Source organism: Natator depressus, chromosome 7, assembly GCF_965152275.1.
Source record: "Natator depressus isolate rNatDep1 chromosome 7, rNatDep2.hap1, whole genome shotgun sequence".
Classification (NCBI taxonomy): Eukaryota; Metazoa; Chordata; order Testudines; family Cheloniidae; genus Natator; species Natator depressus.
In genome coordinates this window covers 103,146,639-103,174,147 of record NC_134240.1, presented here as the reverse complement: position 1 = coordinate 103,174,147, position 27,509 = coordinate 103,146,639, and the positions used below count along the sequence as shown (strand labels likewise).

Sequence of the window (27,509 nt, the reverse complement as noted above, 5' to 3'; positions counted from 1 at the left end):
CACTGGTGACATCTGAGCACCTCTCAAATGCTAACGGACTTCTCCTCACAACGCCCTGTGAGGTAGGAAAGTATTATACTTGTTTTACGCATCGAGGAATGAGTCAGAGAATAATTCAGTAACTCGCCCACGGACACACAGGAAGTTTGCAACAAAGCTGGGAATGGAAGCCAGCTCTCCTGCTCCTCTGCCCAGCAACTAAACCACAAGACCATTCTCCCTCCCTTCCAGAATGAAGTTCCCTACATTTTCACTGAGAACCTGAGCCTGCGCTCTCCAGCTTTTCCTTGAGCACTTATGTATGATTTGAGCCAAGAGAAGGATGCCCATTGGCTTCATTGGGCCAGGCACTAAGTCTCCTCTCTCCATAGCAATTTCCCAAATGTCTTTGGTCTCCGGACTGCTTCTACATTAAGGGTGGACTGGAGCTACATTTTAACACTTGCATAGGAAGCAGGATTTCTTTCTTTACCCTGTATAAGGAAGAAACAGTGTATTCTGCCGTGCTACTTTTCCCTTTTTCAGTGGCTTTTCCCTCTTAGGAATCTTTAGTTGCAAATGGCCAACAATTAAAGACAAGAAAATTGCAAGGAGCCTTTGAAAAAAATTACTTCATTGGCATTTTCAAAGATAAACTCATTAATTTTTTTTAACGTGAGATCGAAGCTGCAGAGTGCACAGTCGCCATGACCTTAGGAAGATTACTTGTGCAATAACAGCGCTGACAGCTTACGGCAGGGTAATTCATAAAGCCACAGCAAACGGCACAGTGACCTGCAGCTCAATGGTTCTCTTAATTTTCCTAGCAGCCTAACACATTTTAATACAAAATGACGAGCCAAGACAGATGACTTATTCTCAACTTTCCTGTTTTTACAGCACGCCCCTGTTTAACACACACAGGCCCCATCAACAATTACTAACATAGTATTTAAAGCGTAGCCAAGCAGCTGTTCCAGGGCTCACTGTGTAGGCTGGGGCAATCAGTTGCACTTTCATTTTTTACTCTCTCTCGTCCTGATATTTAGAAAGCATTCAACTTACTTTCCGTATGTACAGACTCAAGCAAACAAAAGGATCCCAGGCCATTACACTGAGAAAACTGAAGTGAGAATATCAATTAAAAAAAAAGCATTGACTAAGATATTTGATTCTTATATCTGTTTCCCTCTGTCGTTCTTAAACTGCCAAATATGGTCCTGACTGATCCTGGGTTCTCCTGCAATGTCCAGTGGGCTGAAACTGCAAACTAGTGATAGCTCCTGGTAGTCAGGGTCTGCCTGATTCTGACCCCTTCTCTTCCTGCAACCCCCTTCCATCCCTGCAACTCTCCCTTCCCCAGGATTTGTACGGATTGTTTTCTGCTCTTCCCATAATGTCCAAAATCCTGCTCAAGACAGAGGAGAGTTTAGAGGCCTTTGTGCAGACTCTCAGAATAACTTAAGGAATAAAAATACTAACATTTATTTTATTCATTCAACAGCTGTTCTTACAACAAATGCAATTGTAACAGAGAGGCATATGGAATGATTTGGCATCCAGGGGCACTGTCTCTCCATTTGGGTCTGATCCTGAAAAGTCCTGAGCATCTCTAAGTACCCTTCACTCGCTTTTGAGGTTGCTGATGGGGCATTTGGGGCATGCCAAACTTTGCATACACAAGTCATTAGATAAAACAAGCAAAATGTTATCAGGTAGATTTACAAGCCCAGCCCACGTCTGCATGCAACACTGAGGTTTGGGTGCATATCCATTTTATCATCTGTGATGAGTGCCGTAGGAGAACCTATCTAGCATGGAACAGACCAAGGGTGAGATGCTGTGCAAATGTTGCATGCCAAGTTACCCAGGCACAAAACAAGCCAGGATGCAAAAACCGGCCTAAAGCCTGGCTCCTTGTAAGCAGATTTTTTTCGTATATAATATACTCTGCATCTCTTTAATGCCTTTTATCCCAAAAATGTCACTGTGCTTCCCAAATATTACTGAATTTGGTCACACAATCTCCCTTTGAGGAAACATGAGCCAAGAAAGGTGAAGTTGTTTGCCAGTGGTCACACACAAAGACTGCCAGAACTGGAAAGAGAGCGCATCTCTCCTGACTCGGTCCAGTGCCTTATCTGCAGAAACATCCTTCCTCCTCCATCTCCTGTCAGTGGACATCACTGCATTATCGTCACAATTTCAAAAGCAGCAACACAGTCCTGTGTGACCTTTTTCTCAATGAACATCTTACTAATGGAGCCAAAGAAAAATACAGTCACCAGTGTGTGGTGGCAAGAAGAAAAATACTGATCATGCTTCTGGAGCTGCAAAACTCTGATGCTATAAATAAATGATTGCTTTAAGCCCTGCCCTACTGTAGAGTATATTGTGTCATTTTTCAGGGTCCTGCAGCTAAACACAGAAAGCAATAGGTCAAAGCCGTTTCATAAGGTATTTTTATAGCAAAGAGTTGTTTGTGAACTCTAAATGAAACCACCTTGTACATGAATCAGAGGAATGATGCCTTGCACTGCTTTAAAACAACTTCTGTTGTGATACAGCGTGGTTATCATTACAATTACATAGAGGCTACATTTCTTGGATGGGTCCTTGTATCATTCCAAAATGTTGGGCTTTTCATTACTTTGATAATTATTTGGGATTAATTTACTTAGTTCACTCCATCCCAGATGGTAAGATCACTCAAGAAACAACACAAGGTGGAGGAGAGGGGGTCATGCGGTCCTAAAGATGCAGTTACCCGTTCCTGCAGAGGATTTCTATTGTGCAGCATTGTCCTGCACAGCAGGAACCCGCAAACTCCTGCAGGCTGCAGGAACACTACACTTTTCAGTGTTGTCAGATATACTGTACGTACCCCTTTAGCTTGGGTCCATCGTGGGAACCAAAGTCAGAAGAGAGAAATCTTTAGTGTGTGAAAACTGTGCTCAGAATACTATAGCCACATAGCCAGTGTGTAGCATTACAGTTCACTGCTTTTCTTTTTCGCTATTATTTTGTTCTACAGACCTGAAATCCAAAATGTTTTAGGGACATAAAATACCTTCAGCTTCACATGGGTTTAAATACTGAGAGAGCGGCTAGGGGCATAATCATGACGCAGATAGGAGGGAGTTCAGCTGAGTGGGGATACTGAATATTATGGTTGGTTTGTTTCGCTGGGCACAGGTACAGGATTTTACAAAAATGGGGCACATTTAATTTTTTTAATAGTCTCCTTCCCTTGCAGTACGTGATTTAGCTTTTGTTTGCATTCTTTTAAAATGAATATCACACACCCTTCCCTCTTCACAGACCCTGGACTCTTGGGCCCCTGAAGATCTGAAAGGTCTTTGTCACTGGAGGCAGATTTAAACCTCTCCATCAATCCAAACCAGTGTGTCATTTACCGTCACTCAGAAATAGAGGCAGCTGGGGCTGAAGTTGAACTTAAATGAGAAGCTGCTGCAAAAGGAATTGAAGTGTATTCTTCTACTTGGTACAAAGGGACTAAGTAAAAGGTAGCTGAAAAATGGATTTTTCCCAGTGTGGGATCCATTTTCTGGGCTGTGGTTACTCAGCTGGTTTGGAGAATGTGTTCCCAAGTCCTATGGCTCCCCACCCCTGATGTGCTGCACATTATTCTTTCACCTTCAAGGCCTCTTGTCATGGCATGGTACCCCCTGTCTGTGCCAGCTCACAAGGCCCTCTCTGCACCCTAACAAAGGTGTTCTGCAAACAGCCCAGGGTTCTCTGCACAGTAACAGTAACGTAAAGGGCTTCCTCCATCAATGCCTCTGCAGCACCCTTTAGCACCACCACCTGAGAGCAGGGGTGTGCACAAAGGGGGGAAACAGGGGCATGTCCCCCCCCCGAATAATCATCAGGGGCACAGAACTTCTCCAGCCCCAGGGCGACGGAGGCAGGGAAGAGCAAGCTCCTGCCAGGGCCAGGGCTGTGGGGAGGGTAGAGCAAGTTCCTGCCGGGGCCGGGCACAGGGGGGAGCGAGCTCCTGGGTGCCCCTCCTAAAGGGGTCAAATTTTAAATACTGAGCACACCCCTGCCTGAGAGTGAGAGGTTGGGTTCAAGGACCATGCTTGGAAGGCAGATGATTGCGTGGCCACTTGGTAGCATAGCTGGGCCACTGTTTTGCTTTTTCTAAAAAAGCAAAGAGAGAGAGAGACTGTAGTGCCAGGAAAAAGCTTCTTCAATTGCACAGCAGTCATGCCATCTTCTCCACACTACTTTACAAATTTGCCTCGACCTTTATTTAGAACCAGACTGCGCAACCCTTCCCCATGGTGGTGAGCACTCACTCGTGTGAGTACTGCTGTTGCAGCCAATGAGACTACTACTTGGCTCACCAATACAAAGGTTGCACAAGCCAGCCCTGTGTCTTTCAGGCAATATAAATCCCCAGAATTATTCCAAATCACACAGTATCAACTTCTTCCAAGGCTCCTTCTCCCTGAAGCGATTATAAATCCCCTGCTGTCCACTTTTAAGTGTGTTTAATGTACCTAGAGACTTGTTGATGAACACTGAGCCATCAGCAGAAGTGTTTTCATTCACAGCTGCCCCTTTTACCTCTTCCTACCACCCCCACCACTGACACCATCACTTTCTTGGAGACCAGTCTGGCACACATGAAGTATCCTATATATGTGGGCACAAATATGCAGAACTATATTTTTAAAATGTTTCTGCCAATGCCAGGAAATGAAAAGGACTTCAGTGATGCCGGTTGTGTTATTTCAACTTGTGGCTAATAAAATATAACCACATGTGTAAATTGCTTTTACTACCGATCCAGCTTATTAGCTAATAAAAGAAGCTAAGCGTGTTAAATGTAACTGACACAGATTATCAAATGGCAATCACAGTGCATCACCCAAGAACGCTGTTTTCTGACCCTTTTTATCATTTAAGCTTCTTTGGAAGAGGACAGACTAGTCACTTCCTCAAACACAAATGAACTCATTCAAGCAACCATTGAACCATATAACCATAAAATGTCATAAAATATCACATTATTCTAAAAGAAAAAAATGTATTTATAACATCAGAAGTCATTACTCTGGGTGACGGGAAGGAAAGGAAATTTGCAACTCTATTTCTGAACTGTACCTGCTTACGAGATGTCACTAGTTTTATTGTTAACAATAAACTAAAGTTCATTATGCTCTATCCTACTGAAATGCTGTCACCTTTGGGATGAAATGCAACAGCTGTTTAACAGCAACATTACACAACAGAGAGTGAAGAAGAATATCGTATCCAGTTGAAACTTTAGGAGAAAATTTTGGCAGGCAGAATGTAAAATTAAAAATTGGAATTTGGCCAGGACAGCAGGGTTAATACCTTACTCTTGCAAAAAGAGCCATGGGATCTTTAGACCCAAATTTATCTCTGTACCACACAAAGCTGGTGTTATCACAGAGTTTATTATTGTAAATTATTGACATTAGAAACGCTGAATCATAAAACTGTGGTTGTGGAAAAATTTATATATGCAAAATGAAATTGCTTCTTGTGCTGTTTCTTTGATGTATCCTTTCATTTTGATTCTTTCTCATGCATTTTTAAAGGCCAATATCACGTAATTGGGTCTTGAAGGTTGAGGGTTATGGAGCAAAATCCTCTCAGATACACACTTCAAATCTCTTATCTGCACTGCAGATTTGCACTGCAGATTGAGAAAGAAAATTTTGCCCTATGTTTGCACCTGAAAATGAAATATGATAATATCTCCGGAGTGGAAAATTACAGGAGTCAAGACTGCTTGAAGTCATCGCTAATAGCCAGTACAGTCCCTACCAGTGAAAATTCAACTAGTGATAAAGTTAGTGCTGAATACCCAGGATGTTGCCTTCACTTCCTCCAGCATGCTCTCAAAGCTCCTTTCCTCTAAACATTTCCTACATAAATTCTACTTTAAAAATTATTTCTGGTAGAAATACATACTGTGAGGAAATATTGATGTGGTGTGCTACAGGCCTCAGAGTGCAGGAATAGAAAGAAGGAAGGTTTTAAAAGAATAATGCTACACATCCAGCTGGACAGTAATTAGTTTTCTGCTCTAACAAAAGGAACACACTTATCCATAACAACCACATCTATTTAATGCAGATTTATACAGCTGAGTCAGGAGAAAATGAATTTTAACCCAAATGGAAACAGTTAAAATTCAGGCTTCTGTTGACTAAAAAATAACCCCATGTTGGTGCTGCCTGTTCAGTGTTGTGTTCTGTCCACACGTAAATGTTCAATTATGTTCTGTAAATGTCTGTGCCACCTGTGTTTGACTGTTAGTGACATAAGTATGTCTTACCTGGGTCATCTTGGCAAGGTCCAATGAAGGTCTTTGTTCCTGAACCTCCTCAGGCCGTCGTCGTTTAACTCCAACCTTCTTGTCATTAAGGACACATGGCTGCGATCGGCTTCGGGACAGCCCGTTGGAGCGTCTCATCAGCTCTGGTGTTGAGGCAGGTGTGCTGTTTGCCGAGGGTGCACAATATTCTGAAGAGGAAAACTGATCATGTGAACAGGAGAGGGACCTCTGCATATCCACCCGGCTACCATCTACAGAATTGTGATCATAACCCCAGATGTCACCTGTCTGTCCATAGGTGGTTGACCTCCTCAGCCCCTGGCATGGCTGACATCCAAATTTGTTGCTAAATCCAGACTGGTCATATGATGAGGAAAGCATGTTTGACCTTGAAGGGAGGCTAAAACTTGAACTCCGCTGCATGGTGGTGATGCCATTGGAGTAGCGCTGGACACTTCCCCCACTATAGCACCGTCTCTTTTCTACAGGAGTCCAGACCTTTGACCCTAAAGGCCTCCATGATGTCCTGCAGCTAGACATTTCATCAGAAAAAGAGAGTGACCTACACTGGCGTTTGCTGGGAGGTGCTGATGGGTTGCCATTATGGTCACTAAGACTGAGGTCTTTGATCAAGTTGGTCACTGAACATGTGTTAGCTGCCTCTCTGTGCCATATTGAGCCATCTTCACTTTTATCAGGCAGACAGTCCCAGATGATGGTACCAGGTTGCTCAATTTGAAGTGGATACTTCCTGCTGAGATCTCTCCATCTGTCATTTTCTAGTTTAGAAATGATAAAAAAAAAATTTATATACATCGATATATCTATACACACACACATATTAGCATGAATTAATTATATGGGTCATTTTCTGTGTCCATTTACTAAAAATAACACATGGGACATTTTCCAATATAAATTAACCCATGGAATATGGTTTCCCAGAGTGCTTGCCAAGTGATTGCTTTCAGATGAATGGACAGAGAGGGAGATAATAGCAGCAGCAAAAAAGTTAATCTTGAACTAAAACTGCTATAAGAAGAGACTACACAAAATGAACTAGCTAAGGTGAACTTAACTTTACAAAAGCATAGAATAATCATTTTATCTCTGTGATAAAATACGCTTGAGAATCATGCATTTAGTTCTAGACTCTATAAGCAACAATTACCTGAGAGGTTTACAAGGTTACAAGAGTCTAAAGAACACTTAAAATCAGAATTAAATGTCAAGGGCCAGGTTCTTAGCCGGCATATTTTGGTGTAGCTTCTCTTAAGTCAATGAAGCTACACCAATTTACACCACCTGAGGATCTGGCTCCAAGGTTTTCTTTGGAGTTGTCCTTAAGATAGCAATCCTAATGAAGTAAGTACATGTAAGCTCCAATGAGATCTAGTGGATAGCTCTTACTCCTCTTCTATTTAAAAAAAGAATGGCTTTAGAGCAGGGTAACGTAGGAGGAACAATACATAATGTGACCTTATCAATGAGGGGAGGTAGCTGTTGTAATGGAATTTCTTTGGTCAAAATTTGCAAACATGGATGCCTAACATCAGATACCTCTATCCACAATCGAGTACTTAAGTAAATGACCTTATTTTCATACGGTAGCTGCTGAGTAGCCACAGGTCTCACTGAAGTGAACCCATATTTGAAAATGTTGGCCCTTACTTTGATAGTAGCATTCAATGTTGAGTCTCTTAAGAATTCAGAGTAGCCTTTCAGTCTATGTTCATATGAGAATACTTATGTAAATAGGCTGGGATTTTCAAATTAGCCAAAGGGAGTTAGGCACTCAAGTCCTATTAAATTTCAGTGGGAGATGGGTGCTTACCATCTTTTAGGTTCCTTTGGAATTCTCAGTCATAAAGAGTGCAATAAATTGTTCAGGCTTTGTGATAAACCTGACAATACGTAACAATTAAATACTTCTTCATTTAAAGGGACAAGTCAATGTGTGTTTAGTTTTTATACTCTTACCCCCCGCCCCCGGCTTTTACATTCAACAAATCCACATGGAAATTTCTTTAGCTGTCAATTTTGTCTATCTCACTTAGAATTTTTAATGCATTTCTAATATAGCAGAACAAAAGCCAACATGACCTCCTGTTGAGTATTTCTCAATGTGTATATATCAGCTCCATCAGCGAGCATGTCCCTGGTGAATGGCTCTGCGAATAGCATTTGTCCTGACTTAACCATGCAACAGCTCACAATTATGTTTGGAAATATTTACAGATGTGGTTATGCTTAGAACACTGATTGCAGCTACACGAAAGAAGGTTGCAAATCATGTTCCATCTATGTTCAGATATATTGCTGTTGACCACCTAGGACAGAGGGCAAATCCTGTTGATCATATTCATGCAGATAGTCCTACTGAAGTCAATGACAGTACGCAAGTAAGAAAGATTTGACCCATATGCTACAATATGGTTAAGGCTAATGAAGTTCTTTAAAAACATCCTTGTTCACACTCAACAGGAAAACCGTGTTAGAACTATGCCATCAACAGCCGTGATGGAAAAAAGTAATTACCTAACCATGCGTGACTGGCAACTGTTTTTGTAGACTGCTGTTGCAAACGGAGGCAAAATATATCAGTTAACTGTTGCTGCAGAGTTTTCATGTGTTCACATCAAAATAGTGTGTTTTTTTTTATGTAAGCAATTGAATGCTGATTTTAAAAGAACTAGCTAGTCAATCCACAGGTCTAGACACCACCATAATACAAATAATTAATAAATAATAACAGACTATTCCCCAACATATAATGATCATTTCAATCAGAGAGGCCAAATTTGGCACTTAACTAGGTTGATGTCCTTTCATTTCTCACTGCATTGGGCGAGTTTTATTATTTCTAATTCCAAGAGAATGCCACTTAATAACTGCAGAGCCAAATGTTGTTTGTGGCCATAGCTATGAATTCAGTTCTATTTTAACCCTTGCTGTCTTTCTCATTTTAATAAACACAATGAAGAGTGAGAAATATACACTAAACAATTACATCTATATTTAGATCTTTATTATTCCACCCCTCCCCCCTTAATGCAGCGAACAGAGAGATTTCTCAGGTCAGATCACCAGACAAAAGAAACAGAAATAGAAGCTAATTTTTGATGGCAAGCTGCCATGACCTTCAGGTCCTAGACGTCATATTTCACAAAAGGCCTTGGTGAGCTATAAGAAGAGGATACAGGATACCTTCCTCTTTCGATATCACTTTTGCACAAACAGCTATAAATCTCTAAAAACTACAAAGAAAATGAAAGGTACAGTACCATCTTGAGCAATACTTAAGATTTTTTTCCCTTTGCACTTTAGAACAAACCTTGCAAAACGTACTTTTCACCAGTGGAGAGTATGAATTCTCGTTGCATATGAAGTGTGCTACCGAGGAGTCTATCGCCATACTCCTACTGTGCAATGTCCTTTACAGTATGGTGGCCAATATAAATGATTCAATATATGTTCAGTCAGCCATATTTAGCTGGGTTCTCTCTGGGCTGAAGAATTACAGCATGAAGACTGTCATATGTTTTAGCCTGCTTGTAGTCCATCAGTATCAGATTATTATTTTTAAATATTACATGATAACCCAGGAAATCATTTTCACAGCAAATAAATGTTAACCTTGAAACTGATGAGATGTTAAACTGAAAAAAAAAAAAGGATATTGCAGAGGTGTTCTTTTTAAATGACTCAATAAAGCCCTTTAAGGAAAAAGTGTTTTGCTGTTTTTTTTAAGAACAGGATTATCATCTTCTAAACACTGATACTAATTGTAGGGGAGCCCTTCATACTGTTGTAGTTAAGGATGTGTTAATTTTTTAAAGTTATACACCTCAATGTGGTTTACCCAGCTGCAGAAATTTGTTCCAGAACAAAATTTACTATGAGAGCATCTCAACTCAAAAGCAAACTGCTTTGTTCGACAACATTTATTTGCCCGTTTATAAATGGAAGAGAAGCTACAAAAAAAGAATCTCAGGTGCAATTAAAAAGGTATCGTTGTGAGTTAGTTTGTTAAAAAGAAATACTGCTGGCCCTCAGGCCACTAACTTTTGGGTTTAACTTACAACCATAAAACTGAAAATGTCAAGTTGCTTATTGCACATGTCCAGTACATTTTTTTCCTAATTTTTTTTATCCCACAGGTCTGTATTTGCAGAGTATACCATTTTGTAGCACCTATTTGATCATGAAATAGCTTTCAAAGCTCCCAAAATACAGACCGTCACTGTCAAACAGATTATTGTAGCTTTTACTTCTATTGCAGTAGCACCTCAAGATCCCAGTTGAGGTTAGAGCCCCATTGTGCTATAGGCTCTACAACACACATAATAAGGGACTGTCCCTGCCCTCCAGTGTTTACGATCTACATGGAAAAGACAAAGGGTGAGAGGGGAAACAGAGGCACACGGAGATTTAGTGAATTGCCCAAGGTCACAGGAAAAACTGGGAAAAGAACCGAGAAAGTAATTTTACAGAAGTTTTAAAACCTGTGGTCAGAGAAATGCTCAGACCTCCCATAGCCTCCCCCGCTTCTTTCTATTTTAAACACTCCAATAAGAAAAGGAAATGACATAAAAGTATTACAATTAAGCACCTTCAAGTTGTAACATTCAACCACAGAAGTCAGAGAACTCTGATAATGAATAATTTTCCTTTACTTGTCTCTTTGTGTTTGAGTGTTGCAGAAGTCTGAAAACGATGCTTACCACTCACACTACAGTATCCTGGCACAAAAGAAAGAGGCAGGCATGAAGCAGCAGCAAATTAAAAAGAAGTTCCAAGTTTACAGGCTGTCCCAGCCATACAGGGACACGTGACCAGACTGATCCAGCTCTCCAAACCAAGTTTGCAGTATTATTAAAATCTAGCTTGCGTTTGAATAACCCTCTGACACGTGCTATCTCATTCAACCAGTTCAGCCTGATCCTGCATTCCTTGTGCACTCAAAACTCTCACTAGGGGCCTGATCTGAAGCCCACAATGGAGTCTCCATTGACCTCAGTGGGCTCTGGATCAAGCCCTGAGGGGCTCAGTCTCACCTCTCATTGAAATTAATGACAAAACTCTCAGGATATGTCTATACTTGGAGCGAGAGGTGTGATTCCCAGCCCAAGGAGACATACACCAGCTCTCATCGAGGTAGTACACTAAAACCAGAATAAGGCTGCAGAGTATGAGCAGCAGGATGGACTAGCTGCCCTGACGACTTGCCTGTCGGAGGCCCTACGTATGTATTCAGGAAAGCTAGCCCATCTTACTGCTCGTGTGGCTGCAGCTACATTCTATTTTTAGCATACTTGCTCAATGAGAGCTAGTATGAGTATGTCTCCTCAAGCTGGGAATCACACCCCCAGCTTCCAGTGTAGACACACCTTCAGTGACTTCAGTGAGTATAGGCTCTAAGTTTGTTCTTGAGGAGACGGCAACTTAAAGCTGTATCGGACATTGTTTGGGAGAGCTACAGAGAGAACTTTTTTGTGTCAGGCTAACAATAAAGTAGTAGGGCTACATTCATCCCTATTGTAACTTCATTGATTTCACAGGAACTACACAAAGATGAATTTGGTCCGGTATCTTTTTTAAGATAAATTACATTTTAGAATCTGACCACTTTGGCTTTGTTCCTCTAACCTTGAAAAGCCTGGTTTGTCTTCAAGCCTCATATTCTTTGTGCCTTTAACACAGGCACAAATTAACCTAGTTAACTATAGAGGATCCAAAGCCCTTTGTGATCAAAGCAGAACAGTCACATGATGACCCAAGCTTCAGGCACCTATTTGACCTTGATTCTTTTGTTCTCACACATGGTGCTATTTCATGACATAAACCTAAAGACTCCGTAAAAGGTGTGGTTTTCTGCAAAAAGCTAAGAACCTAAAACACATCAGACATGTGGGTGAAAAGATGCTGGAAGTGTAGCTACACTATTGTTCTCCATGGCCTGCTTATTAATTGTAATGTTTCACCTACATCTGCTGTGGTTGACGGCTATTAAGACTTGTCTGCTCAACTGTGGTTGACACTAGCTTTGTCAATTACCAAGCCACGAACAAGCCTCAACTAGAGCCAACACATCCTGTGCTTTTAATGTTAGGGCATGCTGTTTTACCTGTTCAGAGACTAAGGCAAGTCAGAAAGTTGGAACTGAAACTGCTTGTGTGTGAAATATGGTTTAACTGATCTTCAGAACTTTGGTAACATGTTAAATCGCCATTGCCATGATGACATTCTGAACTTTCCTTCAAGGCAAAAAGTAAAGATTTATATCATCTGATTCTGAAGAGGGCAGAATTTGTTTTTAAAAGAAGGAATATTGTCCATTTTCCATTCTAAAGCTGGTCATTTCAAAATAACGTAAGTCTCACACCATTAGGAGAGTTGCAAGTGAGGGAGGAGGAACTGCAGATGCTAGTGCTGGGAGAAGGAGCTGATTTCTGCACCCCTGAAGCCAGTAGTAGCCCGAAATCAGAAAGGTATCTCCCCTGCTCTCCTTAGCATCAAGTTCAGTACACCCTGCTCCTTAACACCACTGCCCGCCTGACCTTTGAGCAATCCCTTGGACTTCCTCACCGACCCCAGCTGCTGAGACTACATCCCATATTGGATTTAGGATGCAGAACTATGTATACATCAGACTGTTGCTAGGACCAAGTTTTTGATAGGCCCTAGTTATGGTATGAACCATTTTACAAAATCCTGCTATAAACAAGCCCTACTCCCTAATCTCCAGTAAGGTTTTCTAAAACTGACTGCAACACAACCTACCCATATGTCCATGAAACAGGAAAACTGGGCGAGAGGCATTCTAGCAAAAAGCGTGTTGAAACCTGGTTAACCTGGTCCTAGCTTCAGAGGCAAGAGACACGACAGTTGGAGGGGGTCAGGTGATCATCACTGCAGAACGCTCCTGAAGTTGCTGCTTTCTGCCTAAATGCTAGCTGTGCTGTTTACTGGTTCTGCAGTGACATCAGGGCCCCTCAATCTGCCTCGAATTAGGAAATGCCAGCACTTATCAGAACTGAAAATATCATCTGAACTTAGAGTATTAACATTAAAGAGAACTTTAAAGGATCTTTAAACAGATCTGGAAAATATGGCCTGCTGAAAAATCCAGTAGGCTGCAATGCTAAGGTTTCTTTAAAGGAACGGAGCTGAAAGGCCCAAACTTGGAACAGCAATGTACCACTTTTTTTCTTATATTTGTTTGCAGAGACTATGTACGTTTTTGCTTTCTTTTCATAATAAATTAAAGGCTCTATTTTTCTAAGATAAAAATAAATACATCAGCAGCAGTGGCCTATCACTCATGAGCAACCTTCTAAGCATACTGGTGTGAGGAGCGGTGACCCAGTTGTTTGGCAGGGATATAGATTTCACCTTCAAGCTTCTAGAAGGTCATACATATTACAGATGATGAAAAACACCTTGACAATATGTCATAAATATAAAGGGAAAGGTAAACACCTTTAAAATCCCTCCTGGCCAGAGGAAAAATCCTTTCACCTGTAAAGGGTTAAGACGCTAGGATAACCTCGCTGGCACCTGACCAAAATGACCAGTGAGGAGACAAGATACTTTCAAAGCTGGAGGGGGGGAGAAACAAAGATTTTCTCTGTCTGTGTGTTGTTTTGCCAGGAACAGAAAAGGAATGGAGTCTTAGAACTTAGTAAGTAATCTAAATATGCGTTAGATTCTGTTCTGTTTAAATGGCTGATAAAATAAGCTGTGCTGAATGGAATGTATATTCCTGTTTTTGTGTCTTTTTGTAACTTAAGGTTTTGCCTAGAGGGATTTTCTATGTTTTGAATCTGATTACCCTGTAAGGTATTTACCATCCTGATTTTACAGAGGTGATTCTTTTACTTTTTTCTTCAATTAAAATTATTCTTTTAAGAACCTGATTGCTTTTTCATTGTTCTTAAGATCCAAGGGTTTGGGTCTGTGTTCACCTATGCAAATTGGTGAGGATTTTTATCAAGCCTTCCCCAGGAAAGGGGGTGTAGGGTTTGGGAGGATTTTTGGGGGAAAGACGTTTCCAAGCGGGCTCTTTCTCTGTTATATATTTGTTAGACGCTTGGTGGTGGCAGCAATAAAGTCCAAGGGCAAAAGGTAAAATAGTTTGTACCTTGGGGAAGTTTTAACCTAAGCTGGTAAAAATAAGCTTAGGGGTTTTTCATGCAGGTCCCCACATCTGTACCCTAGAGTTCAGAGTGGGGAAGGAACCTTGACACAATATGCTTTTAAAATCAGAATAATCAGTACATCTGGATTCCCAAAGAAATGCAGTTATGCATTAATGATCTTAATCCTGTAGTATTAGGAATTCCTAGGGGATTTGTGGGATCTATTCTCTCCTCCATAAAACAGCATAACTGCCATTGGAATCTAAGGTCAAATTCAGCACTTAGTTATACACACCCAACTCCAATGAAATACAATGGGATTCAAGCTCAAATAACTAACAACAGAATCTGGCCTAGCAGAAGTTAAGCCCTAATGCCAAAAAGAGGACACTGTAGTTCCCTTGATAAACTACATGAAGTTTGAATTCTTTGCACACCCAAAACTCACAAAGTGGGTGAAGGAATCCCGCTCGGACCCTCAGGGACAGCTTTTCAGAAGCTGGACTCCAATTCTACATAAGTAACTTTCAGGCAAAGCTAACTGAAATTCCAATTTATATCCTTTGGCTTTCTGGGTCACTTATTGTGCCTGCAAACCAGTTATTTAGATGGTCAGGAAACCTGAACTGCAGGAGTTAAAAATGGTGGCCCTCTACATAGTATTCATTTCATCCTTAGTCAATTAATATTTCAGGGACAAATTTCACTGATGGCATAAGAGTGGGCCAATAATGAATTTCGCCTATAGGCTCAAGGAGCCTTAGTTAATCAGTTCACAATTACAACAATTGTCCCACTATGCTGTAATGCTATCCACTGTTAAAAGACGAAAGGTACTTTCTGAAATGCACTTCCAGTGCCTCCTTTGCAGATTCAAGAGCTCCTTCCTTCCATTATATATCATGAAAGGGAAAGCTTTGTGACATATTGTGCCTAGATGAAGCAATTTGATATTTTTTCCTGCAGAGATTTCCTACTTGATATTTAAAGGTGAGCTCTACAGTGTTTTGAAACTGAAAAATACATTAAAATGAGTCAGGGCCTGATTTTTACACCTGATCACCCCTTTTGTGCCCAGAAATATAACTGTAGGTTCAATTAGTTGCAGATGCAAATAATGGCAGATGGATGTGCCCCCAGTTACAAGTTTCATTGCCATTATCAGTGCCTGCATTTAGTTACATTTGCAAAACCAAGCCCACAATAATTTGCAGGCACAAAATGAGAGGCCAGATTTAGATCCCTTTAAAACTGCAGTGTTCTGCGGAGCTTCGTATCACAATTAGGGAATCTATGGAAATTTCATACAGCATGAGGATTTATTAGCTTTTCAGCAGAGTCCCCTTCATGGGCAGTAGGTCAGGAGAACTTGTTAGTGTGGTTCTATTACGTGACTGCAGCAAATCTCCAGAAATCCACAGGTTACAAGGACTGACCCCTCTGACTGGGGAAATTCCTTCCCTCATGAATCCCACATACTCCTCATCCTTCCTACAAGTTTTTCCATGAAATGGCATGTCATGGCCCCATATTATAAGGGGAGTTGACAGTGACTCCTATATTTAGATTGCCTCACACCTTTCATTAAGAAGGATTCTCTTGACCTTTTCTTTCTTACACCTGCATTGTTGGCAGCAGTCTTTTGTTAGCTGGCAGAGGAAATACACTTGGCTACAGAAATGCCATTTCTTTGAAAAATTCCATGAAATTCTGTTCAGCTGTTGCTGAGATAGAATCTGTTTAAAAACTGCCATTTCCCATCTCTCTCTTGAAGGTCTCATGAAAATTTTGGTAGCCTGCCAAAATAATAACAAATCATGCATATTCTAAAGTCAGGTTTGCACCTCTTTTAAAACAGCAGACACTGTACTGGGAATGCCTGTAGCAAGAAGGTGGTGGTGAGAACCAGGATGGGCTCACCTCTTGGACCCAGCAAACAGTGACAGTGGCCCAGGCCCCTTTTCCCAACGCCCAATGGAGGCCCCACATGGGCTGGAGCTCCACGACCTCTCAACCACAGGGAAAAAAAGAGACAGAGAGCCCTGCTCTAAACTTTGCTCCTCTCAATAACCCCTTAAAGCCAGCAAATGGATGCAGCAGTCCATCTCCTCCTTCACTGGGCAGGAACTCCCTCAACTCCCAGGAAGGTCAGGGAGGGGGAGAGAGATTTTTTTAAAAACATCTAAAATATGAAATTGCATTATCACAGTAGCCAAATTTAAGCTGGCCATTTTAAAAGGGTTTAGTCCACATTACAGACTAACTAGGGTCCGACAAAATTTCATATGAAGTAATTGACCTGATTCTGAATTACTGTAGCACACACACACACACAAAGTAAAAAGCACAGGAAACTTTGCCATTTTTTTCCACCTCTACAGCTTCAAAATGGCCACATTTGCTTTTTAAATTAGTGTAACTAAAAATGTGTTCCCCAGATGACACAGTGTAAATTTTAACAACCAAGTTATTAACCACAGAAAATAAGGGTGTACAACTTTAACTATAGCGAGACAAATGTTCTGCTATAATATTTTTACAGTTCCTTTTTATACATAATGGATGATCCTTCTGCTCATGTTTCCTTTATGTTCTTTTCCTGTGAAATAATTTACATTAATCAATAATTTATTACAGCAACTCGTAAAGTAATTATGGGTTTCAATCAATTTTTTTTTAAATTGGCGTATGAATTCTGTTTGGATCCCAATTTAACAACACATATTTACAAACACTTCTTTTTGTGCATGTCTTGTTTGTGATAAGTTTGTATTTAATTCACTTTCTCACATATTCTTTTACTTAAATTTTAGTCTTTTCTGCATTCTATGCACAGGGGAAAAGACAGTCTGTATTTTCCATTGTCCCCTGTTTATGTGCAAGCGATGGCTTCTAAATGTGGAACAAATTTAATGGTTGTAATTAGTTGATGGCAATGACATAGAACCACACCAGTACTCCTGCTTTCCTGTTTCACAAACAAGATTAAAATATGATGCATGCAGCTATGCTTCAGTGGGAAATGAAAATGATAGTCCCAAAATCTCTCGCTTCAGAACAAACACGACAAACCAAGTCTGTGGTCTGCACACCATTCGTGCCAACTGTATTTAAGAGGGAAAGTCCCTTCTTTTTCAGCAAAAAATTATTTCATTCTTTAATATGTCCCTCTATACAGCTCTCCCAATCTTGGTGGAGTTAAATGTCTCCCTATTTTTCTACCCAGCTGTGCTTTTTTCTAGTTTTCAGATGCTGGTAGATACACTGCACACATGCATACTCTCACATACAACTACACGTCCAAGCAAACTTGAACAAAGCTCTCATGGTTAGGCTGGCTTGAAAAGCAAAGCCTAGGCTATGCATATAGAGTTGGAGCTGCTTTCTGAGCAATATTTCCTGTTACAAGTACACAGCAATTAGTCATTTAGATGGAACCTTCCACAGACAAGCTGTTTTCAAAGGAAATTGCAGTTCAGAAATAGGAGGTGTGGATTAGAAGGGAAAATGGTGCCTTATTGTGGGAAACAGAGCTGCAAAACAGTCTTATTCCAATAAAAAGGCAACATTTCCAAATTAGCAGTCTAAAAGGGCATGACTGTAGCCCTTGCCACAAGGATTGTCCTCGCCCTTGCCAACTCGTATAAGGTTAATATGATGATGATGTCTGAAGTTATATGCTCAAGTTTTGGTTTGGTTTATTTTTTTTATTTCATTATCAGTTTTTCTTCTGACTTCTTGGTTTTCCTTGTTGCAGCGCTCAGAACCTTTTTCATGTAGCCATGTTACTAACACTAGCTGCAGTGATGCAACCATTACTGGGCATGCTTGCTTCTTAAAGTAATCCCACTGACATCAGTTCCATTCACTTTGAGTAAAATCCTGCCCACAGAATTTAAAGAAACTTTGCTCCAGTCCCACTTCCAGTGTCAGAAGCAGAATGCACGAAATTCAGAATTTTCTTCACCACCATATTTTATTGTGGACTCTTTCTTGACAAAGTACTAAACTGGAATGAATTCTGGGTAAATTCTCCAGGAACAGGGCAGGCTGCTTTTTTAAAGTGCGTTTTATAAAGAATTAATATATGATTCAACAATCCTTTTTGAACATGATGAACCAAAACGACGAGTTTCATAAACTTACCAAAAATAAGCACGTTATTTTTACTTGGGTGTTGTACTCTTGCACCTCCCATTGTCATTTTGGTTCCTCATGCAAAATCCTTCTCCTTTCGGTAACTGCAGAACGCAATCATCACATATAAACTTTCTTGAGAAACTATGAGCCTGATTTTCTGCTGAGCAAAGAGTTCTTTAGTTATGAAATGTTACTTAGTTATTATTTTTGTCTGCCTACTTCTGTTTGTCTGTCCTGTCTCTTTAGAGCTTAAGCCCTTTGTACGATGTCTTTACTGTGTGTATACAGTGCCTCGCACAATGAGGTCCTAATACGGACCTTGGAGCTATCATAATCAAAATAAAAGGCTGACTGGATTTGGCTAATGCTCTGATGCATAGCCTGAAATGTTAGCTTTAGTAAAGTATCTATCTAGTTTCCTGTTCAGCCATCCATCACAATGGTATCTGATGTTGGACATTCAGATACTGGGTGTTCCTTCAATATCTGGTTGGGAAGAATTAGTTGATGATGTTACTATATTGTTAAACTCTTTAAAAGATTTTACCATCCCAACCCCCTCAGATACAGAAAATCTGTATCAAGAGGCAATAACCAAACTTTCTAATAAAATGGCTTTTATCTCTGGCACAGCTACCATTACATTTCCATGCCTTTTGACTGCGGGCATGTAATGCCGGCTGTGTGGGAGGGGAATGGAAAAATTCTGTTTCATAATAGGAAATGTCTTGTATTCCCTGATGTTTCAAGGACCACTCAAGCCAGGTGCAAGAAATTGTTCTTTCTCAGGGCTGAATTTATAGGTGTAGGGTTTTCAACTTTGGTTCTCTTTCCAGCAAAGCAAAGCTATAAAGATCAGAATCAATCTTTTTAGTATTATTATTACACTGGGAGAGCATTTCTTGTTTATGTCAAAATAAAAAACAAGATAATTCTTTAGGTCATTTGGAAAATGGTTCTGATGTTAGATTTTCTGACTTATCAAATCTTTAATGGCTCTTTATATAGCTTAATGTTTCTTATAGATTCTCATAATGTTTAGTGCTTTATAAATATCTAAATTATATAGAAGATTTACAAGCTCTAGTTCATTCTCTTCCCCCCTCTCCCCTTAGGGTAGTTTTCAGTACCTTTTCCTCCTTCACAAAACATTTGTATGATGTATTGATATGACAATTGCAAAGCTTTTGTGCGAGTTTTCATATTGATTCATTTGTTATAATCATCTAAAATAATTTATTTCCAAAAGGAAGAGGATCCCTGAATGAATGACAAGATCTTCCAGTGGTGTAGCACTTTCAGTCTGCAGAATCTTAAAGGGTTTTGCAAACTATATATATATATATATATTGTGACGGGGCAAGGCCAGATGGCTATAGAAAAGTAGTGGGAGATAGATATATTAGCTCCAGGCTAAACAAATCCCTGGTACCAGGATAAGCGAAATGGAAGCTGCTCCAGGTCAATTAAGACACCTGGGGCCAACTAAGAACTTTCCAGAAGGCAGGGAGAATGCTAGGTTGATTGGGACACCTGAAGCCAATCAGGGGCTGGCTGAAACTAGTTAAAAGCCTCCCAGTCAGTCAGGTGGGTGTGCATGTCAAGAGCTGTGGGAGGAAGTTGTGCTATTGGAGAGGCTGAGTAGTACACACCATATCAGGCACAAGGAAGGAGGCCCTGAGGTAAGGGTGAAGTGGAGCTTGAGGAAGTGAGGGCTGCTGTGGGGGAAGTAGCCCGGGGAACTGTACATGTCATGTTTCTAAAAGGTCAGCTACCATAGCTGATACTATTAGGATCCCTGGGCTGGAGCCCGGAGTAGAGGGTGGGCCCGGGCTCCCCCCCCCCAACCTTTGCCCCCAGATTAATCACTGAGACTGGGAGACAACAGAGACTGTGCAAGGAACGATAACTTCTCCTCACCTCCCTTGCTGGCTTATGATGAAAATGGCTCAGCAGACTGTGACCCTTGTCTCTAGAGAAAGAAGGGTTACGTGGAGGGTCACAGTGAGCCTCTGAGGCTAGTAAAATCTGCCAGGAAACGTGGGACCCACGGAGGCAAGGACAGAGCTGTCACAATATATATATATTATACCACTCCATCCACCAGTGAACTACAGTCAACCTTCTGAGGCGTATCATGGCAGCTGTTTAACACTGCTCAGCAACACTAGCCATCAGTTAGGGCAAGGAAGTGAAGCAGAATACCATATCCTGTTGAAACTGTTAGTCAGTTTACACAGGCCAAATGTAATTACCCAAATCAGAATTTGGGGGGGGGGGGGTGAGAAAACCTGGATTAGTGCTGGAAATGACCCACCTTGATTATCATGCGCATTATAAAGAGAGGTTTCAAAGAGGGATGGGCTATTACCAGCAGGAGAGTGAGTTTGTATGTGTGTCTGTGTGTGGGGGGGGGGGGGGAAGAGTGAGAAAACCTTGATTTGTGCTGGAAATGGCCTTCCTTGATGATCACTTGATGATCACTTTAGATAAGCTGTTAGCAGCAGGACAGTGGGGTGGGAGGAAGTTTTGTTTCATGGTCTCTGTGTGTATATAATGTCTTCTGCAGTTTCCACGATATGCTATGCATCCGATGAAGTGAGCTGTAGCTCACGAAAGCTCATGCTCAAATAAACTGGTTAGTCTCTAAGGTGCCACAAGTACTCCTTTTCTTTTTTCTTTTTACGAATACAGACTAACACGGCTGTTACTCTGAAACTAGGACTAACAGCAGCCTTACTTGTGTGAAAAGTACTATGGTGTATTTAATGGCCATAAACTGTTCCAGTTATAGCATGGTCTCTAACCTCCAATTGATGAGAAATATTTCTGATAAAGTGATGTTGGGAAATCTTAGTCCCTTTATGTTTGGATTAAGACACTGGTATGTAATATGGGAATGGGAATGCTATTCTTTTTTTACAGTCTCCATCTGGCAGCTGACGTAGTTGTGTCCATTATGTTTTTATTAAGTTTATTCACAGCCTTTAATGCCACTATGCATGAAGTTAGGTTGGGCTTCATTCTTTCCTCTTGAGAGTAGTAATAAGTGTTTTACTCTCCATCCTCACATGCAGCATCCTGCAAGATTCTGACTTGTCACCCAGCGTGTTTAGTGTGTATGTGCAAATGCCAAGGGAGAGCGTGAGATGCTTTTGCTTGCAATGCCATCAGGAGGAACATGACACTCCACTCTACATCTCATTTTCAGCAACCCTGAATTCTGTGGCTTCCATGTTCTCCCAGGACCTGTCGGAAGTAGAGATGTGGATGAGAGTAAAATGACTTTGGCTCAATCAGAATAAGGTGGAGGTGATGCTGGTGGAGAGGGGCAAACATCTGGAGGAATGGGCAAGAACCTGAGATTGCCTTCTGTTGGAGGCTCATGTCCAAGCTTTGCATCTTAGTAATAGTCTAAGAGTCATAACGAGGCCAGACGGGCTTCTGGATTATCAGGTGTAACCTGTGGCACAACATACTTTTTTTTTTCGGTTGTCCAGACAGCTGTGACACTCTGATCCAGATGTTATTACAGTGATCCCCACCTCTGTCACCGTGAAACGAAATGACTGAAATCCACTCTCCTCCAGGCTATTGCTGAAATGCAACTGGAATGTGCAGCTGGTGTGTAGCTCACCCCTTGACTGGAAGAGCCCCAAATGCCCCATACTCTACACTGGCTATGTGCTCCCAAGTGCAATTCAAGGTGTTGGTCACAGTCTCAGACCCAGATCTCTGATACATAGCCTCTTATGTCTTGCCTTGGTCCAGTGGTTACAATCTTGCTATTCCTTCTTGGAGACAGACTCTCCAAAAAAGGTGCAAAGTATTCTCTGCGGAGAGCCCGTGCTTCTGGACCTCACTCTTTCTGGCAGCCTGGCACAGTCTAGGTTTGACAAGCTTCAGCAAGCAGTGCATGACTTAACTGTTTTACCACACTTTTACTTAGCCAATGGGATCCCTACTACAGCAGGATACAAAGAGTTTTACTTTGTCCCATCTTTAAGACAATAACTCTCATATCACACTGTCACCAAAATGGGGTATTGGTTCAATATTTATTCAGACCAGAAACCCACTTACTGAATCACTTAGAGCATTCTGGGTTTTTCTTTCATGACTCCCATCCAAAAACTGACTTGCTGATCTTGAGTTCTGAACAAATTGCAGCCAAAGGTATAGACAATTGAAAAAGAAGGGACATGCCCTTTTCCACCACTTGGCACCACTTCATTCCTTGACACTTTTCAGTTCCCTGTAGTCAACCTCATGGCCTCTTACTTGAAGCCAAGAGGTTGGCATGGATTTCCTTCTGAAAATGTAATGCCAGTTTGGTCCACAGACTGCCCAGCAATATCTCCCTCTCCATTCACTGCTTCCAGTGGAATCCAAAAGGATAATTTTTTAAGACACCCTGAATGAAAGGACAAGAAATCCAGCCAAGTTCTCTCCAATCCCCAGAGATCTTACATGGGACTGTAATTCTTGGCCTCCTGCTGGCCCTACTGCCAATCCAAACTTCAATGTATTTATTTCTCTCTCTGCTTTTCACAAGCGGGAACCTAGCCAGCTGATCTGAAATAGTCAACCAATTTCAAATTCAATGCCACTATAATCATTGAACGGACTTAAAACATTGAACAAGTTTCAACACTGAATTGGTTTGTGATCTTGGCACAAGTTTGAAGACATCAAGAAATGCATTGGGAAAGATGCCTAAAAACAAAATAATGCCTTCACATGCCAATGAGACTCACTCTTCTTGACTGGGCATGACAAAGACAATTACATGGTGAGCTGTGGTCAAGGAGGTAAGATTAGGTTCCCTTGGAAACAGGATAATTTGGCACACAAGGAAGACCAGCACAGTGTAGCTCAGATCCTAACGGCTTTGTAGAAAGCTATTAACAAGCTGTTTTTCAATTAGGCTTAGACCCTTCATATTTGTTGACAGTTCTGTAAATGCCTTATCACAAGGCTAACCCAACTGATTGAGTACTCTTTGTTCCTTATTTATTCTTGACAGGCAGAATAAAGAGAACTGACTGTTTCTGTCAGGTCTTGACTTTGAATCTTGTGACTTTCATTCGGAAAATCAAAATATTTAATCTTCCCCCCACCCCCTTCAGATGACTCTAGTTATCTGGAGGCTTGGGAAATGTCTCCCCTTAATGCATGTACTCAGCTCCCATTAACACTAATGAGAATTACATCTGTTAATGGAGGGGGCAGCCTCTCTGTTTGTAAAGCCCTGGCTTTCATATCAAGTAGTTTGACTCAATCACCGCCTAAAATTTTAATTGGGTTTGGAGATCTTAGCCCAGTGCCTAGCAAGTCACTCTCCACATTACAAAGTCCACTGAGCATAATACAGTGCCACATCTTTCAGTCTGATTGGTCCCTCAGGATCGTCAGTCCATGCACCAAACTCCCATGGAAGTCAATGGCAGTTCTGCATAAAAAGTGATGCACTCTGGTGCAAAATACATTAGAAGTCATACACTACAATCCATGCTCTTGGTAAAGACAAAAAAGGACCAAATAAGCAACTGTCCTTACTAACAGAGGCTTGTCCAAAAACTTTTGGCTCGGAAGTATTCTTTTTTACTGATAATATTGTTTGTTTATTTATTTGTATTGTGGTAGCACCTAAGAGCCCCAGTCATTGACCGATGACCCCCTGGTGTTAGGTACTGTACAAATACAGAATAAAAAGACTGTCCCTTCTCCAAAAGGCTTGCAATCTATGTACTGTATGAATACTCTAAAAATAAGCAAAAGCATCAAAGTATTTAGAAAAACAAGGTAAATAACTTATTTATCAGCTGCCAATGGAGCCGGAAAGCTACCCTGGAATAAGTGGTAGGTAGTGCATGACAGCAGACACTAACTTATTTCCTACCTGTGAACTCCTTCAACCAGGCTTACGGACACCATTGGACGTGCCATTTAGACACAGGGGCTGTGGCGCTTGGCCATTTTTTAGAGTCACAAAAGGCTTTGCACTGAATTGCTGGCAACTGTTCCAGTTAAATGCATGTGGCAATAATCAGGCTGGATGATTAAGTAGATTCTACTGCTTGGGATGATGCTAAGCTTCCATATAGCTGAAGATACAGGTTGTCGAACTGGAAATGAACACACTGCTCCCCACCAGAGTGCCATGAGGTGTAGCATACAGGAGATAAACAAATAGCTATGTGGCTTCCAAAGTAAAGGGCCCTGAGGCCTTTCCGAGTTCAGATATTGTATTTAGAGAAAAAGAGCAACACAGCTTGTGATTTGTAGGAAACAATTCTAGGATATATTCTTACTAAGATTCCTCCCCCCTCCCCCCCCCCAAAAAAAATGCTTTCCCTTTATACCATGCAGTTATGAAAGGTCACTGATTAAATGACCGGAGCAGAGATGCAGTAAATATTGAAGAAATTTCTGTTACTTACCCATAATTCCACAAGAGAAGAGAGTAGGTCCTTGACTCATCTTTGGAGTGTGCTGAAAACAACCAGAAAAGCTATTCACTTCTCACAGACTTGACTAATTCATTCGAAGTTATTCTGAACTTTAGGGCCCAATTCCGCCATCCTTATTCTTGCTGAGTTAGCACTCAGTAGGACTAGTTAACGTGAGCAAAAGTGGCAATCCATAGGGACTTGCCCAAAGAACTCAGTGGCTGTGCTGGGGACAGAACTGAAATTCCCTAAGACCCAGTCTTGTGCATTAACCAGCCAACCATCCTCCCTCCATATTTCCTTCAGTTAATCAAACTTTGTTAAAAACTGCAAAGTGGCAGCACTAGGATCCAGTCACGCAAGCCCTTACTCGTGAGTGTGATTATTCCACTGAAGTCAGGGACTACTCATTGCTGGACCCAGGACCCTAAACTACTGGGGAAACTAAACAAAGAGGGGGAGTTCATCAATAATTCTGTGTTGGGACAAGCAAGAGACCAGTGGACTTAGTGGGATTTTGAATTTCTTAGAGGCTCACTACATTTTCCCATTTAGAAACTGAAAGACCATTTTTAACAAAGGTGGGCTCCCACACTACAGCTCTTCTGCAAATGATTCTCGCAGCACTTAGATTGTTCTTCTTATTTACACTGAAAATGGAAAAATCAATGTTTTACAGGTACAAACCAATTCCAGTGACTTGTAATGTTTTCTATTTAAACACCCTTTCCAACAATTTTTCCCTTGACAGCATGATCATCTTAAGCCTTCTCTTAAAAACTGCCATGACCAAACTGCAGCTTTAAACACAATAAATCACTACAGGTGCAGAATATGTTACCAATGCCTATCATGGACACCATTCTTCTGCTGTCCCAAAAATGTCCCTATTCTACTTCTGACATTTCTCTCCCTGCACCTGCATCCTACTTTACTTAAGTAATGATAATTTTATTCAAGTACCAGCACCAAAAAAATTCCAGGGTGATCCATTCTGCCACATTTGCATTTTATCTGGGTTTAGGCAATTGCATATGCACCTACTTCTCTCTCAATTCATATTTTAAATGTTGGCCACTTACATAACAATACTCCGATTACTTCTGACAATCCATTATAAAAATTATCTAATGAAAATGATCCTAATAAATATGCACACCACATACCTTACAATCTAATACAAGATGTTAAGGAGGCAGAAAATGCCAATTGTGCAGATGTGAAAAAGTCATTTAAGTTGTACGTAAAAGTTTGGCCACCTTTTTGAAGCATCCTGTCACTTCCCAGGTAAAGTAGAAACATTTATATCCATTGGGACCTAATTTAGTTACAGAAGGTATGAAGTAACCAGAGAACTAGAGAACAAAGATGACAAATAGCTGTATCAAAAGTAAGGCTGAACAAGAGCAAATTTGAACAGAGAACAAACACTAGAAAACCAGGTTTTCACAGCATACATCTGCCTAGCCAATATCAAAGAAGAGCAAGTACTGTTCGGAGACAAAAGTTAAGGTCTAAAAATGAGGAAGAAAGAAACATTTTGAAATGACATATGTTCCTATATTAAGTGCGATTGCCATTTCATAAGATTTGAGTTTTACATCAAAACTGGGAAGTAAAACAGTGAACTAATTCACTGGGGGCGGGGGTTGGGAGGTTTTTTCCGGTCTTTTGTTTTTTATATGTGGTTTTAGATTTGGTTTTAGATTTTATTCAATTTTCACTGTTTGGTTTCTACTCTTTGGGCCGGATCCAAAGCCCACTGAAGTCATTACAAAGACTCCCACTGTATTCAGTGGACTTTGGATCAGGCCCCTGTGTGAACATCTGCACCAATGTAACATCCCAGAAAATTAGAAATTTATATCCAGACCCATTTTTATTATTGTATTTACACAGCACCAAAAGTGCTAACAAGCAATTAATAACCAAGGGCCCTGCAGCGAGGCAATTACATTCTAACGAGTCTGCAGTATATCAAAAGCTAACAATTTTGCCCCCAGCAAAGGAAATGGAAGGGCTGCTTTTGTTGTTTTACAGTGGACTGGTTCCATGTGGCTCCATAGTGCACAGAATAATTTCTACTCATCCCAAACCAGTGAGTCTCCCACAGCCACCAAATCTCATTAGAAGCTTGTACATGACACTTTGTCACTTCCCTTTGCCCACCCACTTAATCCAATAACTTTCAAGTGAACTTTAGCCAATGGGTTGCAGAAGGCCTGCCTGGGGGAATCTTTCAGACCAGTTAAATTTCATCATGTTTTTCATATTTTTTCCTTTATTGGCTAATGACCAAAACAATGTATGTTCAGACAAGGGCTTTGCTCCCTCATAGAACATATTCACCTCCTCTTTGGGAGACATTTGAGTCGTATGCCTCCTAGATTGCTCTCAGAGGGGACCCTGTGCCCACAGAAGGGTGAAGTTCAGCTTCTGCAACATGCTTCCTCTAACCCT

General features: G+C 40.9%; 1 protein-coding gene across 3 annotated transcripts in view; it reads right to left on the bottom strand.

Moving 5' to 3' along the window:
- The window catches only part of FAM53B (family with sequence similarity 53 member B), a 126,884-nt gene that overhangs the window by 63,007 nt on the left and 36,368 nt on the right, over positions 1-27,509 (bottom strand). For all 3 annotated transcript variants that reach the window (XM_074959188.1, XM_074959189.1, XM_074959190.1), the window contains exons 3-4: positions 25,041-25,092; positions 6,317-7,095 (exon numbers count right to left, since the gene is read on the bottom strand). In XM_074959188.1, coding sequence (XP_074815289.1) covers positions 6,317-7,095; positions 25,041-25,092 — 831 coding nt within the window. The remainder of the gene's footprint in view (positions 1-6,316; positions 7,096-25,040; positions 25,093-27,509) is intronic.